This window comes from Euprymna scolopes, chromosome 45 (assembly GCF_053919585.1).
Source record: "Euprymna scolopes isolate OS-2025 chromosome 45, ASM5391958v1, whole genome shotgun sequence".
In the NCBI taxonomy this organism is placed as follows: domain Eukaryota; kingdom Metazoa; phylum Mollusca; class Cephalopoda; order Sepiida; family Sepiolidae; genus Euprymna; species Euprymna scolopes.
The window spans coordinates 41935132-41956881 of record NC_136526.1 but is presented as its reverse complement, the minus strand read 5'-3'; the positions used below and the strand labels follow the sequence as shown (position 1 = coordinate 41956881).

General features: G+C 33.5%; 1 protein-coding gene across 1 annotated transcript; it reads left to right on the top strand.

Moving 5' to 3' along the window:
* Positions 1–1604: 1604 nt before the first annotated feature.
* On the top strand, positions 1605–20749 carry LOC145269495 (large ribosomal subunit protein uL29m-like). The gene is made up of 4 exons (XM_080125229.1): positions 1605–1903; positions 8859–8971; positions 20009–20069; positions 20249–20749. The coding sequence occupies exons 1-4, from the start codon at positions 1710–1712 to the stop codon at positions 20679–20681; spliced, it is 801 nt and encodes a 266-aa protein (XP_079981355.1). The 5' UTR covers positions 1605–1709; the 3' UTR covers positions 20682–20749.
* Positions 20750–21750: the final 1001 nt, after the last annotated feature.

Sequence of the window (21750 nt, the reverse complement as noted above, 5' to 3'; positions counted from 1 at the left end):
GTTGCATCTGCTGTGCGGGAGAGAATTGCATAGGCCTATGTGATTTTGCTCCTCGTGTTTGTTGCAGGGTAATGTCAGGAAACCGGGAAAAATGTTTGTCGAGTTCAAATTTTTTTAAAAATTCGGTATGAAGTCGACAGCTCCATGTTTATTTTTCTGCCGAGTCTGACGAGGGGTTTCGTCATTGTAGTTCGTTGAGGTTTTTGTCGGTAGAAGTTCACTTGTTTTTCTTTGTTGAAAAGTTTGCTTTTTTCTTTATCAAATAAAACGCACGTCTCGCTCAAAACAATTCCTTTAAAAAAAAGTAGGGTTACCATGAGTGTTCGTTTCACATCAGTCACCAATTTGTTGCGGGACTTGTGGTTTAGAATGTAATGTGTGTTGATCTCACGTGCGGGTGTCACCATTTTGTAGCTGTCTAGTGTATAGAAGGAAATGTGTGTTCATCATCACGTCGCAGTCATCAAATTGTAGTGGACTGGTGGATATATTATATATACCCCCCCAGTCGTACAAAATATGAGAAATGATTTGAATTGGGAAAGGAAAAATGAATTGCTTTGAGGAAGGAACGAACAACACGTTTACTTGAATTAAACAAACTAGGATTTATTTCGTGAAGAAACAAGTGAAAGAAAAGGGTACAACACGTGTTCATGTCCGCGTTCGTCTCTCGTTGTTTACTGGTGAGGAGGAAAGTCTGTTGTAGTATAGAGAGAGAGAGAGAAAATGAGAAAAAGTCAATCCAGTTCATGGAGAGAGAAAGCATATAAAGTGTACATACCGTCTGTTAGCTCGTGCCCCATACATAGTCGTAGGGGACGTGGCGCGCGCGACTGTGCACCTCCCGAAAAGGAGGCAGCTGGTTAGCCGAACCTCTCAGCTCGAGAGCTGGTCCGAAAAAGGGCTGGAAACAGCTTGTCTCTTGCTTTTATGATTGTTTCCGGTGGTCTTTTGCGCATGTGTGGATTTCCTTTGAAAGGGAAGTGACGTCGTCCATCTGTGCGTACATTAGCATGTGTGTGTATACACGTGAATGTGAGTGTATGTACGCGAACGTGAATATATGTGCATGTGTGGACGTGCGCATGTATGTTTGTGTGCGCGTATGTATGTGACAAGTAATATAGCTCGAGATGTGAACGCGTGTTGTGTGAGACTAGAAAAGGCTCCCACAAGTCTGTACAATTGAATAAACAAAATAAAATTTGTTAACTAGTCTGTACAATTGAATAAACAAAATAAAATTTGTTAACTAGTCTGTACACTTGAATAAACAAAATAAAATTTGTTAACTAGTCTGTACAATTGAATAAACAAAATAAAATTTGTTAACTAGTCTGTACAATTGAATAAACAAAATAAAATTTGTTAACTACTCTGCACAATTGAATAAACAAAATAAAATATGCTTTTGTTAAAAAAATAAGAATAGTTAACAAAGACCTTCTTGGCTAAACCGTAATATAAAGGGAACTAGTTTTTACAATTCACCGCTAACTGTTGAACACATTCTTAGCCGGAAGTGGCAAATCTTCGTTGTTATGCCATTTCGGATTTGAAGAATCGGAATTTATTTTTAATGATAACTATCGTTCTATTGCACCGGTTACAGTCAAATCGAGTTACTTACCCTTTTTATCCGATTTTTTTTTTTTTTTGTCGCACTTGCCCTTGGAAAATAAAAAGATAAAAAACCTGAAGGTAAAATGGCTTGGGCCACTTCGATTTGTCGCAACCTGGGCCAAGTGACTTCCCGATGTTTAAATGCGTCGAAATCATCGGTAAATGTTACCCTGCCTCTTAAAGTTAGATTTTCTTCTTCCATGTGTGTCGGCTCTCTACCTTCGTTTTCAACAACCTTGGCTTCAAACAAAATTTCGCTCATTACCGACCAAAACAGGTAATAAAGGAAATTTTCTTTATTTTATTCAAAACAAATGCATGCAAAAAAAAAAATAAATAAATAAAAATAATCATGACTGTTAGTCACATAAACTATTTTAAAGGAAATACCGGGTTAAATTCAAAGTCCCCCGACGCTTGCTGTGGGGTGGGGCCCGGGTGGGCCTATCAGACTAAAATCAAACATCATTAAAAAAAAAAAAAAAAAAAAAAAAAAGAAGAAAAAAAAAAGAAGAAAAAAAAAAGGGTACTTGTGCATAATTGGAACCGGGCGTAACTCAACACGCCGATCGGCGTTGCTCGGAACACGACGTTAACCGCCGACCTTCGCCGATTATGAAAGCGTAATAACAATATAAAAAAATGTAAACAATTTTATTAGAAGAAATAAACAAAGCCAAAACGTTTGGGAAAATGAGTTCAAACTAAATAATTACATAAAATACTGGTAGAAACCCACCGAATCCGCCTATGTCACGGTAACATATATTGAACCCGTGACGTGAGTGGGTTTGCATTACTGTACACATAGATTCGAAAAAGTTGTCAAAAAACAAATATATAACAAATAAATGTTATCAAAAGCAAGATAAGTTACTTTTCTACCAAACTGGATATATTTTTCGTGTTTTTATTCAATGTAACATGTTTATTCAGCTCGAAAAACATACATTGTTTACCGATGTATTGGAAAATTCAAGATGGCGTCTGATTCTCTCTTTAACACGGTAAGTTTGAGAAAAGGTGTTATAAATAAAAATCCAGATAAAATACTGTTAAAAACTCGCTCAATATATGTTACCGTGACATAGGTTGACATATATTCGGCGGGTTTTTAATAGTATTTTGTATAGTTTTTTATTTATAACACCTTTTCTCAAACTTACCGTGTTAAAGAGAGAATCAGACGCCATCTTGAATTTTCCAATACATCGGTAAACACTATGTTTTTCGAGCTGAATAAATATGTTACATTGAATAAAAACACAAAAAATATATTCAGTTTGGTAGAAAAGTAACTTATCTTGCCTTGGATAACATTTATTTATTATATATTTGTTTTTTGACAACTTTTTCGAATCTATGTGTACAGTAATACAAACCCAAATGACGATTGTTAACGGTTATCGACTATGCTGAATACGGAAATCGCATTGAAATTTTGCAGAAATAAGTAGTTATCGAGACAAAAAGTTGTGTTATGCATTGTATTCTTTGGCGGTCATCTTTTTTACGCACATGCGCACGCCATAAACAAATCTACATGCGTAAAAAAGATGGCCGCCAAAGAATACAATGCATAATACAACTTTTTATACCTCGATAACTATTTATTTCTCCAAAATTTGAATGCGATTTCTGTATTCAGCATCGTCGAAAACCTCTAAAAGTCGTCATTTAAAAGAAAATTGTGGAGGTGAGGTGGACCTAATCTAAAAATTTACCGTATTTTGTATAATTATTTAGGGTACTCCTTCGCGTTAAGTTCCATATAGCGGTCAGCATATTTATTTAATAGTCATTCCCTTAGAAAAGGCTAACGCATGCGCACGTAACATTTTTTATTTATTTACTTACGTTTATTTAGGGAAATGTGCATTTCTCTCCTAATAATTACTTAAATAAACACAAGGCCTGTGCGTCATGAGTAAGTTGCTGGAATCTGTGTTAAATACAGAAGTAATCAATCATCTCAACAAAAATAACCTTCTTAGTGACACTCAATATGGTTTCCGTTCTGCTAGATCTACAGCAGATGTGCTTACAGTTATATCGCATAGGATTAGCAAATCTCTCGACGGAGGCAACCTTTCTAGGGCAATTGCTCTTGACATATCTAAGGCCTTTGATAGGGTATGGCATAAAGGTTTACTTCAGAAGATCTCTAGCTATGGTATTGCTGGAAATGTCTTCTCAATTATTAAATCATTTCTTTCTGATAGGTTCATAAGAGTAGTAGTTGAGGGGCAAAAATCAGAAGCTCACAGTATTAATGCCGGTGTCCCTCAGGGATCCATCCTGGGCCCAACTCTTTTCCTGATCTACATTAATGATCTTCCAAATCAAATCCTTACATCATTTGTAGAGATTTATGCTGACGACACTACCATTTATGGTAGCACATCTAAGACAGTAAACGACCAAGTTCTCTCCAATTCTCTCTCCTCTGATCTTGAGCATGTAGTACAATGGGGTAAGGAGTGGCTGGTTACTTTTAATGCATCTAAAACCAAGCTTCTCTCTTTACATCATCAACATTCTGATCCATATCTGGCATCAATTGAAATGAATGGCTCTCGTCTTTAGGAGGCCTCAAGTTTTGACAAGCTTCTTGGCTTGACCATTACTCCTGATCTTAAATGGAACACGTACATCAAATCTGTTGCCAAGGCCGCTGGAAAAATGGTGGGATCTTTCTATCGATCCGGTAGATATCTCACTGCTGATGCTATTCTCTATCTATATAAGAGCCAGGTACGTCCAAGGATGGAATACTGTTGCCACATCTGGGCAGGAGCTGCTAGAAAGGACTTGTCCTGCCTTGATAGAGTTCAAAATAGACTTCGTAGCCTCGTAGGAGATGTCCTTTTCTCCTCCTTGCAACCTCTATCTCACAGAAGAGATGTTGCGAGTTTGTCTCTGATGTATCGTTATTTTCATGGAAAGTGTTCGACTGAGCTTCAATCTATGGTCCCCCCTCGCCAAACTTTCACAAGAAACACTCATCTAGCTGTAAACACTATCAATAATTCCCCCCACTCTTTATCTGTGCCTAAACCTAAACGTAGATTCCATGAACAAAGCTTCTTTCTTAGAACTGCATGCCTGTGGAATTGTCTTCCGTTTTCCTGCTTTCCGGCTGACTACAATATGGTTGTGTTCAAGTCTAACGTAAATAAGTTCTTGATGAGCCGTTCCATATAAGTTATCAAATTTACCAAATTTTCATTACTAATGATTACTATATTGTCCAATTTCTACTGTACACTCTTTAACCCTTATCCTTGAGTGGCCTCTTGGCCTTGATAATGTGGTTATGCCAGATGCCTATGTAAAAAAAAAAAAAAACTTAAACCATTTATTGATAATTTCTCACTATTACGAATATTTGTAATTTATTTACTTACTTTTTCTACGACTATTAAAAACACAAAAAGCTTATTCAGTTAGGTAGAAAAGTAACTTTCTTGCCTTTGATAACATCTATTTGTTATATTTTTGTTTTGATGCTAGTGTATAGGAGGGAAATGTTGTGCATTTCTCTCCTAATAATTACTTAAATAAACACAAGGCCAAACGACATTGCTTTTAATAAAACAATAATAAAGGGTTTATTTTAAAAAGGCGAGATTGTATCTCAAACTGGAGAGAAAGAAAGAAAGTGTAAATGTCTGTTTGAAGGTATCGTCTGCCATCAGACTGCAGTCGTCAACAAGTAGCAGTGGGGGGGGGGTGAGTGAAAGAGGTCTGTATAGGTCGCTTGCGTCTCTCTGGCGATCGCAGCTGAGATCCCAAAGGGCTAAAAATAGTCCTTAAGGGGACAGCTCAAATCAATGTGCCCCGCCAACCGATTTGTCAGCGTGGCCGAATCACTTTGGCACCGGGCATCGATCTGCTTATAGTAAATAGTTTGTTAACTACTACATGTGCACTTACTGATCTGAGCTATTTTTTAAATCATATTTCCACATTAAATTAAAGTTTTGGTTTTTTATTCAATTGTAAGGTTAAAGTATAGAATAGGTACAAAACACCCTCCCCTCCTCATGTTAAGAATGGCTTTTTAAATAATAACGTTGATTTCAGCACGGATCAATAAGTGCACTAGTACCTTTGTTTTTTTAACATCTTTTTCGAATCTATGTGTATAGTAAAACAAACTCGAAGTTTACTACAAAAACGCTTTGTTTTCACACCATTCAACAATATGTTGTTCATCTGCATAGGTAAATTAAAAATATTTGTAAAAGTGAGAAATTATCAGTAAATAGTTTAGTTGCTTTTTTTTTTTTTAATATTCATTAAAAAATTTGGTATTTTTTTTTTTTTGTTTTTTTGACATTAGGTCTAAGGTCCACTTCCACAAATGTTAAGAGCAGTTTTCAGAATTAACACCCTCAACCTCCCCATGTTAAGAACGGCTTTCGGAATAAACACCATTTTGGGGGTGGGTGAAAAAATACTTGTCAAATTTAACTGATATTCGTTGTCAGCATACCCACTCGCAAATACTATTAAAAAAGGAGGGGGGGGTCAGTGTCGGTTGCAGAGAAATAGATTTATTTATCACACTGAGATTTTCTGAAAACCAATAAAAGTCGTCATTTTAAAAAAAATTGTGGAGGTGGACCTAAATGTAAATATTTATCAAAAAGTTATCCGTGCATGCAAATTAAAAATGTTTGTAAAAGTGAGAAATTATCAATAAATGGTTTAGTTACTAAGCCAACATAAGTAAATAAAAATGTTAAGTGCGCATGCGTTAGCCTTTTCTAAGGGAGCAACTATTAAATAAATATGCTGACTGCCACGGAACTCAACGCCCAAGGAGTAACTTATTTAGTTGAACTCATTTTCTCAAACTTACCGTATTCACTAGCAAGCACACCGCCATTTTGCTTTTTAAAATATACCGATAAACACTTAGTAGTCTCTGTCTAATGGTTTTTATGACCATGGCTTAATAAAGAAAAGAAAAATGCCTTGTCTGGAGCAATAGCCATTTTAAAAAAAAAAAATCTATGTTCCAAATTTCATAAAATGCAGTAGAGCAGTTTTGAATTCATGAATACATTTCTTATCAGCACGAATATGGGAAGGTATTTTGCCTTCCCTCCTTTGCTATCCTCCCTCCCCCAATCCCAATGGATTGAATATAACTCTGGAATTGTAGTCAATGTCAATTTTTTTTTTCTAATGTAAGAAAAAAAGAGATTGGGAAAGTAAAAAAAAAAAAAAAAAAAAAATCGGCATTTTTTTACAATAGCCACCAAAGGAGTGAAATAAATATATAACAAATAAACGTTACCAAAGGCAAACTAAGTTACTCTTCTACCTACTTGAATAAGTTTTTGTTTTAACTTATTTTAAAGCGTTTATTTATTTCGAAACAAAAGTAATATCAAGTTAAGTTACAATAAAAAAAAAAAATGGCAGTCTATTTATAGTCATTTGGGTCCTTGATAATTGATCTAAACTTGAAAATTAAACAAAATGCTGGTAAAACATTTTTGCACATTGCTGACATTTATTGGATGGATTTTTACTAGTATTTCTTTAATTTTTCGATTTTTGATCGATTATCTAAAGTCCAAATGGCTGTAATCAAACCACCATTTTTTTGTTTTGTTGGCTATTGTTAAAAATGCCCAGAAAATGTTCAATTTTAATATTATGCTTCATTCATGCTTGTCCCTACCTACCTGTTTTCTTTCCCTCTCCTCTCGCTAGAAGCAAAGTGTAGTATCTGTTCTTCATCTTGTCTGTCCTCAGTCAGTAAAGGAGAAATCATTCTAGACCAAAGCTATTTTTATTTTTGTCCCAATCCAGAGTGCACCCTTTTGAGGAACTGAATTTTCCCCACATAAAAAAAAAAAAAACTGACCTTGTGTTTAACTCTGCTCTCTTGGGGATGCAAGTATATAGACTGTTATTACCTTGTACAGGGTGTCCAAACAGTCACTGAAGGGTTTTAAACTTATCTTTCTGTAATTTTAACACAATCTGACTAAAACATTGAGAAATTTAAAAAAAACAAAAAAAAAACCTAAAATGATGGACCAAAAATGCAAAATTCAAGCAATTCTTATTTATTAAAAATGTCTTTTCAGCTTCACATATTTGTGCTCTTTCCAAAACATTATTCATGACAGATTGCAGATTATGATTTAACTCCCTTATTTCATTCCTGATATTTTCCTTCAATTCTTGCAGGGTTTGGGGTTTTTTAACAATGTTGTGACTTGGGCTATCTCTTACGTCGATAAGCTCTTTGAGTCAAAACAATTGACTCCTGATTTTTGTAAATCAATTTCACAACTTCTGTATGTTATTCAATGCTATACTTATCCATAATTAATTTCCAAAATATTATCTGCAAAATAATTGAAATAGAGAAAAAAAAAATAATCATCTCTATATAAATAAAATGAACTCATTTTTTCCCCGTCTGATTTTGACATTAATAGGATTAAAAATCAAGATGTTTCATGCAAATATAATATGCACAAACGGCAGAACAATATCTGAGGTGTGTTATTATTATTATTATTATTTCTCAAATTCCTCGATAATCTTAGATTTCTATACTTTTTCTGCTGAGAAGTCACGGCCAAAATCGGTTAAGATGAATAGAAGTGGTAAAATATTTTCTCTCTAATAAATTCCTCCTCCCCCTGCCACCACTTAACACCGTTTGGGGATCGTTCACAAGGAACAGTTGAGAAGAGAACACCGGTTTGGCTTCGTAGTTCTTTCATGTGAAGTTATTTAAAATCACTAAACTAAGCTGCAGTGCTCTGTGGCATAGTGGTTAGCGTGCTGGACAATTCACATTATATTTTCACGTTCGCGCCGACCTACCGTAGTCGTTTTTTTTTTTGGTTTTTTTTTTTTCCTAAACAACTGGAATGGACTTTTCTTGGTGGCCAAACTGTTAACGTTGCAGATGTTTTTTTTTTTTTTTTTTTTTTTTTTCACACTTTATTTTCCTACTTTTACTCATGACTCCGGGTTTGATCCTTCCTACTTACCTACCATAACATTTTTTAAAACTCCCCCCCCCCCCGTCCCGGAAACAAACACTCGGGCAACTCCGGGTACCCCCGCTAGTTAATGATAAAATGACAAAGATTTTCAACCTTTCAGTGACATTTTGGACATCCTGTATTTAAAGTTTATATTTAAAATTTCTTTCCGAAAGTTTGATTGGTATTTTTTATTTTATTTTACAGAATTCGATTTGCCCAAATATCTAATAAACATTTTCATACAACAAACCATTGTCAAGATTTGATGGAATTCTTTGATGCTAAAGAAAATTGGAACAAAGATACGATAAAATGTGGTGAGAAAATTTTTTTTTGCATATTTGTACTTTTCGATTTATTTATTTATTTTTTTTTGCATATTTGTACTTTTCGATTTATTTATTTATTTTTTTTTGCATATTTGTACTTTCCGATTTATTTATTTTTTTTTTTTTGCATATTTGTACTTTTCGATTTATTTATTTTTTTTTTTTGCATATTTGTACTTTCCGATTTATTTATTTTTTTTTTTGCATATTTGTACTTTCCGATTTATTTATTTATTTTTTTTTTGCATATTTGTACTTTCCGATTTATTTATTTTTTTTTTTGCATATTTGTACTTTTCGATTTATTTATTTATTTTTTTTTTGCATATTTGTACTTTCCGATTTATTTATTTTTTTTTTTGCATATTTGTACTTTTCGATTTATTTATTTTTTTTTTTTGCATATTTGTACTTTTCGATTTATTTATTTATTTTTTTTTGCATATTTGTACTTTCCGATTTATTTATTTTTTTTTTTTTTGCATATTTGTACTTTCCGATTTATTTATTTTTTTTTTTTTGCATATTTGTACTTTCCGATTTATTTATTTTTTTTTTTTTGCATATTTGTACTTTCCGATTTATTTATTTATTTTTTTTTTGCATATTTGTACTTTCCGATTTATTTTTTTTTTTTTTGCATATTTGTACTTTCCGATTTATTTATTTATTTTTTTTTGCATATTTGTACTTTCCGATTTATTTATTTATTTTTTTGCATATTTGTACTTTTCGATTTATTTATTTTTTTTTTTTTGCATATTTGTACTTTCCGATTTATTTATTTTTTTTTTTGCATATTTGTACTTTCCGATTTATTTATTTATTTATTTTTTGCATATTTGTACTTTCCGATTTATTTATTTTTTTTTTTGCATATTTGTACTTTCCGATTTATTTATTTATTTTTTTTTGCATATTTGTACTTTCCGATTTATTTATTTTTTTTTTTTGCATATTTGTACTTTCCGATTTATTTATTTTTTTTTTTTTTGACTGGTAAAAATTGTTGTGAAATTGTTTTACAAAAATCAGTGGTCAATTTTTTGACTCAAAGAGCTTATCGACGTAAGAGTCACAACATTGTTAACAAACAAATTAAGGGGCTAAAATTGAAAAGAAATTGGAATTTGGCAGGCTTAAGTCGACTTAAAGTGCTTTTCTACGCATGTGCAAATATACATTTTCTTTATCTATAGATACATTTTCTTTATCTATAGATACATATACCTATAAAGTTGGGTTTTTATTCAATTCTGACATTGATATTAAAAGCCTATGTTTTCTATTTAAAATTAATTAAAACAAACTTAATATACTCAGTCATAGATATACAAGCGACTACATGAAGATTAACTAATTTGTATATTCCTTTGAAAAACAATCGTTAATTAATTACTTATTCATTTTTAATGGTTTCTTATTGGATGACTAGATGATATATACGACACAATCACATTGACACAATGGTTCTCGCTAGATCACCAAAGTTAAGCAACAATAAGCCTGGCCAGTACCAGATAAGTGACCATTTGGGAAGGCTAGGTGCTGTATATACTGCATCGAGTCCTAGAAATTTCCTGGCCCTGCCGGTGGGGCATTAGAATACGCCGACTGCCCCCCTGCAGAGGGTAAAAGTCCCTCAATGGGGGTCTTGGATATGACCTTAAACTATATCTGATGCTGAGGCTCCAGCTTGTGGGCTTTGGGGAGTGTGGAGCCACCCTTTAATTACCATTGCTCCCAGGTCCACTCTGACCCGGAGTGATAGTACCTGTTAGGGTCCCAACTATGGGTTAAATAGAAACCGACGTGAAAACAACAAATATATTCTATTAAAAAAAATTTTCTTCAAAATCTTTGGATTCGGCATTAAATAACCCAAAAAGGGTTGATATGCCGTAAAACAAAACCAACCAACCAACCAACCAACCTAGAAATTTCCAGCTTGGTATCTGAGGGCATGTTTCACTCGCCCCAAGACAGAAAGCGACTGGAAATTACCGTCTTTACTTGTCTTCCTGAGATTACCATGGCTTTACAATTTCGAGAGCTGTGGTTAAAACAGAAAGGCCGCTGTATGCATGCATTTGATGCATATTTTCTACGTTCTGCATAATGCACAGAATTTAAGATGAAAACCTTCTAGCACACTATTTTTCTATCTATCTATCTATCTATATATATATCATTACGTGGCTAAAAGCTATACCTATGGGCATGCATGTTTCTAGCTTTAAGCCGTCATCAGCATAGGTGAGGATTGAACCCTTGACACCAGTATCCACAGTTTGATACTGAACAAATGAGCCACAATTGAATGCACAATTTTTTTTTTTTTTTTTGCTTTTAAATTTAAGATTTATTGTTGGCATTTTTTAGCCATATTAACAACTTTGGAACGCTGTTATTTATATTCTTTCCTCTACCTTAGCAGTTTTTTTAAAGAGCTATAAGCTCTTCTTGTTATTCATATATATACATTAAAAAATAAGGGAAACTGATTCATATATATATGTATATATATATATATATATATATATATATGAACAAATGATTAATAAAACATGTTAAAAGACATCTTGAAAAAGAGTTAAAAACATATTTAATTTTAAAAAAGGAAACACAAGATAAATGGATAGTCCTTAATCCGCGGAGTTTCGAAGAAATACTCTCCTTCTCATCAGAGGGCAGGAATTGGCAAAATGCAGGATCGGATTTTGCATATAAAAGTATTTAATGAAACTACAAGTAAGTCACAGATCTTACTTGGTTAAAAAAAAGAGTGAGGTAAGGGGAACAGGAGGCAAAAGAAAAATAATAAAAAGATTTCACATGAATGGACAGTCCGGTGAAGGGTAAAAATCCAAAAATATTATATATATATATATATATATATATATATATATATATATATGAATGCGTGTGTGTTGATAACAAGAGATTTTGCTCTTGAAAAAACGCTAAGGTAGCAGAAAAAATATAACAGTATTTTGAAGTTAATATCGCTAAAAAACACCAACAATAAATCTTATATATGTATTAGTGATGGGACGATTCCAATATTTTTCACGATACTATTACTGATTCTGATTCCTTATAAATCTCTAATTATTTAACTAAAAGATTATTTTCCACGATTTTTGTAAAAACACATGTTAAATATACAGATATTTTCCTAAACGTCAAAATACATTTGTGGGGGATGCTCTATTGATTTTAACTTTACCGATATTTTAAAATCAATAAATATTTATTATTTTATCGTTATTATCAGCAATGGAAGATTTTGCTTTAAACAAAATCAAATAAAAAAGAATGATTTAAATAATCGTTTTGGCATCGAAAAATAGGCATCAATTTTTCCAATTCCAATACCTATTCTGATACCCCCAAATCTTCCGATTTTTCTGATTCCGATTAATCGTCCCAACACTAATATACATGTGTGTGTGTGTTTGTGTGTGTGCATGAAAAGTCTCTACTGAGTTCCTCTCTGAATATTTGGTCTACAGTTGAAATTTGATATATAGGGTATTTGGACCTGTAGCACATATTCAATTGGATTTTTAGCTGGCAAAAATTGCTGCTAAGAGGTCAAAATTGAAAACAAAACAGTCCAAGGATGGAATACTGTTGCCACATCTGGGCAGGAGCTGCTAGAAAGGACTTGTCCTGCCTTGATAGAGTTCAAAATAGACTTCTTAGCCTCGTAGGAGATGTCCTTTTCTCTTCCTTGCAACCTCTATCTCACAGAAGAGATGTTGCGAGTTTGTCTCTGATGTATCGTTATTTTCATGGAAAGTGTTCAACTGAGCTTCAATCTATGGTCCCCCCCTCGCCAAACTTTCACAAGAAACACTCGTCTAGCTGTACACACTATCAATAATTCCCCCCACTCTTTATCTGTGCCTAAACCTAAATGTAGATTCCATGATCAAAGCTTCTTTCTTAGAACTGCACGCCTGTGGAATTGTCTTCCGTTTTCCTGCTTTCCGGCTGACTACAATATGGTTGTGTTCAAGTCTAACGTAAATAAGTTCTTGATGAGCCGTTCTATATAAGTTATCAAATTTACCAAATTTTCATTACTAATGATTACTATATTGTCCAATTTCTACTGTACACTCTTTAACTCATATCCTTGAGTGGCCTCTTGGCCTTGATAAGTGGTGATGCCTATGTAAAAAAAAAAAAAAAAAAAAGTTAATCTTGGTAGGGTAAGTCGAATAAAGCATTACTCCTGCTGTTACTTTTACGCAAACTCAAAATTAAACATTCATAGCTCAGTTGCTTAATTTTTAACTTTTCATATCCATCTGTCCATAGCTCAGATAGTAATGACACTGGAGAAATAATGACTAAGATTGGTTGGTTGTTTGTTTTTGTTTTATCATATCAACCCTTTCCAGGTTATTTAATGCTGAATCCAGTGATTTTGAAGAAAAAGTTTTTAATAGAATATATTTGTTTTTTGCAAGTCGGTTTCTATTTAACCCATAGTTGGGACCCTAACAGGTACTACCACTCTGGGTCAGAGTGGACCTGGGAGCAATGGTAATTAAAGGTGGCTCCACACTCCCCAAAGAATGCAAGCTGGGGCCTCACCATCAGATATAGTTTAAGGTCATATCCAGGACCACTAAGATTGGACCACTAAACATTATGATTTCAATTCTAGCAGATTTTACCCAAGTCACATTTTTTATAACTTTTGAAATCATCTATAACATAATTCTCACCTGTTTGCTTAAATGTATGCATGTATGTATGTTTGTATGTCTACCTAAAACTTTCGACAGAGGTGATGGATTTTCACGAGATTGGTATTGGTTTGAAACTTGAAACTTCGGACAACAAATATCGAAAAAATTGGCCAAAAACATTAATTCTTCACCCTCAACTGGGCACTTTTCTACAGGGAGGGGTTGTTTTTTTTCGCCGATATTTTCGACAGTCATCCCCTCTTTTCGATTGACTAGCCTTAATTTAAACCTACATCACTTCCGAATTGGCGATAGGTGATATAGCAAAGACGTTTTTTTTGTTTTGTTTTTTCACATTCTTTTCCTGCTTTGCGGTACAGGAGGTTCAAGCCTGCCTACCTACTACAACTTTTTTTTTCTTTTCTTTTTTCTTTTTTTTTTTTTTTTTTTTTTTTTTGCTCAACACACACCTGCAAACACCTGGGCACTGAGCCTAATCAATAAAGAATTGACTCTATAATAATAAGTAAGAAGTCTGCATGAATTAAAGTGACCTTGTCTGTCTGTGTGAGAAATGATCTCTACCAAACTTGTCTGTCAATTTTTGGTCCACTTGAAACTTGTTATGCAGGGTATTTGAACCTGTGGAATAAATTTGATTTAGTTTTTAGCTGGTCAAAATAGCCGCTAAGGGGTTAAAATTGAAAAAAAAAAATTTATTTTTAACTTTTGAAATCACTACAATACATTAGGTACAATATAATAATCAGTAGAAAATTGGCTTCATGATAATAATTACGATATCTGCATGAATTTAATATATTATATTTAAGCATATTTTATGACCGGGTAACATCGGGTGGCCTGCTAGTGATATTACAATTGTACATGATATTGTAACTTTTTACCTTTTCCAAGAAGGTTATGTTTTTGATTGAGTCTGTGTATAGCCTAACATGTACATTACTTGACCACATTTGGTAAAAATATTGATCATGGTCTTACTTAGAACTGACTAGCTCGGGTGTTTGAACAAAAAAAAAAAGAAAAAATTTTTTTAAATAAAAAAGTGGTAGTAGGTAGGCAGGCTCGAACCCATACCGCAAAAGAGGAAAAGAATGTGAAAAAACAAACGTGATGTCTTTGCCGTTGCGTTCATCGCCAAACCGGAAGTATCAAAGGTTTAAATTAAGGCTAGTCAATCAAAAAGAGGCGGTGACTTTCGAAAATATCAGCGAAAAAAAACGACCTCTTCTTGTAGAAAAGTGCCGAGTTAAGGGTGAAGGAATTAAAGATTTTAGCCAATTTTTCAATATTTGTCATCCGAAGGTCGAGCTTAAAAACGACACCGGTTTCGTGAAAATCAGTTGCCTCTGTCAAATGTTTTAGGCAAACAGGTGCCACAGGGCTTATGAAGAAGAACCTGAAGTCCTACCTAACTAATATTCCTGGTGAACCAAGTGCAAAAGAGATTCAGACAATTGCACTTATGGGAACAGCGAGGATACTAAAAAGAGCTCTCGGTTGGTTTCAATGAAAAGCGGGGCAATGTTGGCAGCTGGTTTGGCTGCCCCATACCCAGCATTACAATCTTCAAAGGAAGAAAAATAAAATAAAAAAAAATAAAAAAACATTTAAACAGACAGGTGAGATTTATATTATAGATGTAATTTTCGGATATCCAATGTAAATGGTCATCTAAAATGTGAAAAGCACACTTTTGGCAATGACTTTGGTTCTGTTCATCTAAAAGCCTCACTGCTAGGTCCATATTGTAGCCAATACTGGGTTCTAGTCCAGAATTTCCCTATATTAAAAAAAACTAAAATAATGAAAAATCTGTATTTGTATGTACCTGTAACAGAATGAAAAACATGTGAATTGATCGATTAGTTTTATTTTTAACTAAGAAAATCAAAATTTATCAATAAGAGAGTAAAATATGCTTAAATTACAATAGTAAAATATGAGTATGAAAAGTAATATGGCTAAGCTTAAACATGGAAAAGTAAATGACTAGTTGTTAAAACTGGAAAAGAAAAGGATAAGATATTCTAGTAAAAAATATAATAAATTTATAACTTAAAAAAAAAAAACTTCTTTCTTGCTATGTTGTAAAGTTGGACAATTTAATCACTGTCTCTATAACGAAACTCACACCCCTGACATTAATCTCGTGTAGCCAACACACCGTTCTGGCATTTCAAAATACAACCGCTGAGAGACAATGCACGGATCTTTACTAACTGACTTTCTTTCTCTTTCTTTATTTTCGTAATATTGTATTGTGATTTTTTCAAGCGCACTTGATGCGTATCTTATTTTATTCAAATTAAATCAACGCCTCTATAACGAAACTCACACCCCCTGACGTTAAAAATATTTTTACTCATTTTCACTCCAAACAAAGCATATTGCCACTTGGGATGTAAGTGGATACTATTTGGGATCGTGCCTAATAGAGCTTAGGGGAGTTGAGCAGCACGATGTCTGTTCACATTACATTTAAAGGGAAGCAGGACATATAAGGCCGCTATCTATATCTTATGTTTAATGTCTGAAATTAAATATGAAAATTTTGGAAATATAATTATAGAATTTTTCAATAATAGGAAATAATGGTATAAGACGTATGGGTTGAGTTCAATGGCCATTCTTTAGGGATGGGTGCCTATAAAAACTGCAGTAAGTAATTGTTTTATTATTTTTTTTTTTTGTTTTTATGTTTCTGCAAACTAAATATTTCCATTTCCTTTCATCCACACTTTTTTCCTACCAAATCCTTTTCCATTCCAAGGAAGAAAAACACAAAAACAACTAAGAAATATATTTTTGTCTCAGATGAGTTTTTTTTTAAATTTATTTATTTATTTATTTATTTATTACATTTTCACCCCAAACAAGGCACATTGCCACTTTTCTGTAGGGGGCTACTATCAGGGACATGCTACAAGAGTACTATGTGAGGAGTTGGGCAGCAAGATGCCAGTTCACGTTACACTTGAACTTCTGCATGTCAGTACAGTTGGAGAAGCAGGAACCCGGAAGGAAATTCCAAAATCTAGTGGTTCTGGGGAAGAAACTACTGGAGTAGAAGGCTCTCTTACATCTAGGAATCTCAACTGTAAAGGGGCGGGATTTTGCTACTTGTCTGGTTTGTCGAGGGGGGGGGTACAAGTGCTTGCAGTTCTTCAGAGCATTCACCGTTAAAGTACTTGTAGAACAGACAGAGGGATGCTACATTTCGTCGATGGGACAGATGCTGAAGCTTCGATGACAGTTCAGGACCTATTAGGTTGGTGACTCTCTTTTGAACCTGAGTTGTTATGTTATGCTGTTCAAAAAAACATGTAAGATGTACTTCATGAAAAATATGAATAATATATTACGAGTGAGAATTAAATACTTAAAAGTATATATTTCTTCATAATCCTTATATATATATATTGTTACGCCTCAAAATCTGTTGGGGTCAGCGAGAAAACAATGGCACAACAATATATATATATATAAAAACATGAAAATACAATAAACAAGGGGAATAGAAAAAGATTTGGGATACCTATTCTCAAGACACCTGTGAACACATTGAAATAACAAGACAAAGACAAATGGAAAATAAATAAAATTTTATCAATAAAAAAATAAAGAAAATTAGGTAAAGAAAAAGGTGGGAAGAAATTAAAAAATATATGTAAATGAAAAATCTTATACTCATTGTCTTGTGTGTCGAACGGAGAGTATATTGAGTAAACACAAATCAATAAACAAAACATCAGTTTGCCAACATAGGAGAGAAATGTGTGTGAAAAAGAAGGAACTGTCCAATTTTAAACAAAGTTAACACCTTATAAAGCCTAACAACGCAAGTGCATTTGGACAATTTTATTACTGCACAAGCAAAAGGGCCCAGGATATAAAATCAACAGTAGGTTCTCTACAGTGCAATATAGACTACAATGTATCGTGGACTAAGTCACTGCGGGAAGGCATGTGAACAGTCCTCCCGATGTACTGCAGTGAGTCCCCAACTAGAGCAGGCAATCAACCGATTTTGATGACAATAAAAATATGTTGTGAAACATTCATTGATTCTCATTCAATTCTGGGCAACGTTGGTTCTCCTTGCTAGTTTATATATATATATAATTTGTGCTTATTTTCCAATGGCAGAAACAATTCCTTAACTTATTTTTTATTTGATTTTTGTTTAAAACAACCTTCCACTGCTGGTGGTAATAATGAAATAATATTTATTGATTTTACATTACCAGTAAAATTAAAATCTATAGGTCACCCTCCCCCAATAAGTGTTTGTTTTTTTTTAATGTTTCAAGACTATCTATTTCATATCTGCACATTTAACATGTATTTTTACAGTCATAGGGGAAAAAGTATCAGCTTTGTAGTTAAGTGTATTGAGCACTTTGTCCAATATCCGCTGTCTTAATTAATGTGGTTCTGAGTCTGAAAGGTTGATTTTTCAATTTGTTATTATTGTATGTGTGCGTATTAGTGTTTGGGTGATTAATCACAATCTGACCCATTTAAATAATTTCGATCTAAAGGCCAGAACAAATTTTTTTTTTTTTTTTTTTTTTTTTTTATACAAGGAAGTCTCCACTTATCAAGGCCCAAAGGCCACTCAAGGAAAAGGGTTAATGAGTGTACGATGGTCACTGGTACAACAGTATAGTAATCATTAGTGGTGGAAATTGGGAATAATTTGATTTAAGAGGACAAAACAAGAATTTGTTTACATTAGACTTGAAGACAATCATATTGTAGTCAGCTAGTAAGCAGCCCAGTGGAACAGTTTCACAGGCAGGCAGTTCTAGGAAAGAAGCTTTGTTTATGGAATTTGTTTGATTTAGTCACAGAGTGGGGGAAATTGTTGATAGCAGTTGTAGTTAAATGAGTGTTTTCTTTCTGAAAGTTTGGCGAAGGTAGATCATAGATGAGCACTTGTAATAAAACTAACTATAAAGCAGAAATAGAGATTTATAACGAATTGGAATCAGAAATTTAGTACGGAAGAGGTAATTGTATCAGAATCGGAAAAATATTGAAATCATCACTAATATATATATATATATATATATATATATATATATATATATATATAATGATTAAAAATATTTTTTTTGGATAGTTTTAAAAGTTAAAAACTTTAAAGACATATATATATATATATATACACACACACACACACACACACACAGTTACAAATTTCATTTAGTATATATAAATCACTAGCCTGGGGGCCCGGCGTTGCCCTGGTGTTTAGAGGTGTGTGTTGAGCAAAAATAAAAAAAATTGCCCGGCAGGCTCAGACATGTGAAGGAGGAAAAGAACGTGGAAAAAAAATGTGACGCCGTTGCATCCATTGCAAAACCAGAAGTGTCGAATGTCAAAATTAAAGCTCGTCAATCGAAAAGAGTGGATGACTTTCAAAAATATCTGCGAAAATAGCTACCCCTCCTTGTAGAAAAGTGCTCAGTTGAGGGCGAAGGAATTAGTATTTTTGGCCAATTTTTCAATATTTGTCATCTGAAGGATCGAGGTTTAAAATGATACCAGTTTTATCAGGATCCGTCACCTCTGTCGAAAGTTTTTGTGAAACATACATACATTTAAACAGGTGAGATTTATATTATAGATTACTAGTGAAAGAAAAACATTTTTTGGTCCAGATTCTGTGTTGGACATTTTCAAATTTCAGTACTTTGGCTGAGATATTTGTGAAAGACTTTACTGAAATTGAATGAAATATTTGTGAAAGACTTTACTGAAATTGAATGAAATATTTGTGGAAGACTTTACTGAAATTGAATGAGATATTTGTGAAAGACTTTACTGAAATTGAATGAGATATTTGGTCAACCTAAATGTTGTTATATTAAAATGTGAAAATCAAAAACAAAAACAAAAGTGCCATTTTGGATATTGAATGCTATTTTTTACTGAAAAAAATGGGTAAAAGTTGACGGTGATGGTGATACATTAATCGAAAGATTCATACCAGGTTATCTAAAATCGAAACGATTGTAAATTTTAGGAAATTAATTGACCAAGTTATGACGATGGTGAGAATAACAAAGTTTAAAAGGAAACATTTCTCCAAGAAATCAAAGCTTTTTTTTAGATTCATGTAAATATTCAGGCCCTCTTTTAAATGTTAAAACGGAACGTCCATTCCATAATTTGGGCTTCTGCATAGAAGGTCAACAAAAAACAATTGTAGATTCTGCCATACAACCATATTAGTGTTAACACGATTTTTTTGTTCGTCCTAATCTTTTTTTTTTTTTTTACCCAGGTCGTCCATGGCGCCTTGAAGAATTACGGATAAAAGGCAATCAAGACCTTCACAAATTGTGGTAATTTTTTTTTTTTTACTGTTTAATTTTAAATTTGTTCAGACATTCTTATCATACTACCTTAGCTGTTTTACACCTAAGAACTCTCACCTATTCTTTCAACTTTTAAACTATAAATTAAATTTGATCAAACAACATCCAATTCCAATTTTAATCTACATAACATACTTTCCTTTCAGGTACGTTTTATTAAAAGAACGAAATGCATTAATGACAATGGAGGCCGAATACAAGCGCCAATGTGAACTGATGCCAAGCCCAGAACGTCTTTTTAAAGTAGACGAAAGCATGCAGAACATTTTGCTAGTTGTTACAGAACGTAATGAGGCCCTCAGCCAACTGGAAACGGGCAAGTCCATCTTGCCACAAGAACGAATGGTACGCAATTTCATGGGTTTGAAATACAAACGCAAAATGAAGGAGTACGCAATTCCCTGGTTCATAAACCGCAGATACAGGTTGATGCATGCACCTTATCCAAAAGGACTGTCGAAATATTTTAAACTTTACTACGAGAAAATGAGGTTGAAACAAGAGAGAGACGAATATGCTCGTCAAAGACGTGTGAAACGGCTCAAGGAACTTTTTCCTCATGCAGAAATTGAAGAATGAGTTTTTTGAGATTTGTTTTTTTTTGTTTTTTTTGTATGTTAGACAAAGAATTAAAACATTTAAAAATATTCCTATATTTATATTATTGCTCTGTGTTTTTAGAACTCTATCTTAAAGTGTATTGAGCACTTTGTCCAATATCCGCTGTCTTAATTAATGTGGTGCTGAGTCTGAAAGGTTGATTTTTCAATTTGTTATTATTGTATGTGTGCGTATTAGTGTTTGGGTGATTAATCACAATCTGACCCATTTAAATAATTTCGATCTAAAGGCCAGAACAAATTTTTTTTTTTTTTTTTTTTTTTTATACAAGGAAGTCTCCACTTATCAAGGCCCAAAGGCCACTCAAGGAAAAGGGTTAATGAGTGTACGATGGTCACTGGTACAACAGTATAGTAATCATTAGTGGTGGAAATTGGGAATAATTTGATTTAAGAGGACAAAACAAGAATTTGTTTACATTAGACTTGAAGACAATCATATTGTAGTCAGCTAGTAAGCAGCCCAGTGGAACAGTTTCACAGGCAGGCAGTTCTAGGAAAGAAGCTTTGTTTATGGAATTTGTTTGATTTTCAGATAGCGTAGGGGAAATTGTTGATAGCAGTTGTAGTTAAATGAGTGTTTTCTTTCTGAAAGTTTGGCGAAGGTGGATCATAGATTGAAGCTCAGATGAGCACTTGTAATAAAACTAACTATAAAGCAGAAATAGGCTCACAACGTCTCTTTTGTGGGAAAGAGGTTGCAGGGAGAAGAAAAGGGCATCATATGATTAAGTTTTAATCATTGTAAAAGTGTTGCTGGTTAGTTGAATACTGAGATGAATAATTAAAAGAAGTCGAATATATTATTTGATGATTATCTCTTGCATTATGGAAATTATGGTGGGATCCTTCTACCGCTCCAGAAGATATCTCACTACTGATGCAATTCTCTATCTATATAAAAGCCAAGTACGTCCAAGGATGGAATACTGCTGCCATATCTGGGCAGGAGCTGCTAAAAACAGCCTATCCTGCCTTGGCAGAGTACAAAATAGACTTTCTGGCTTAGTGGGGGATGCCCTTTTCGC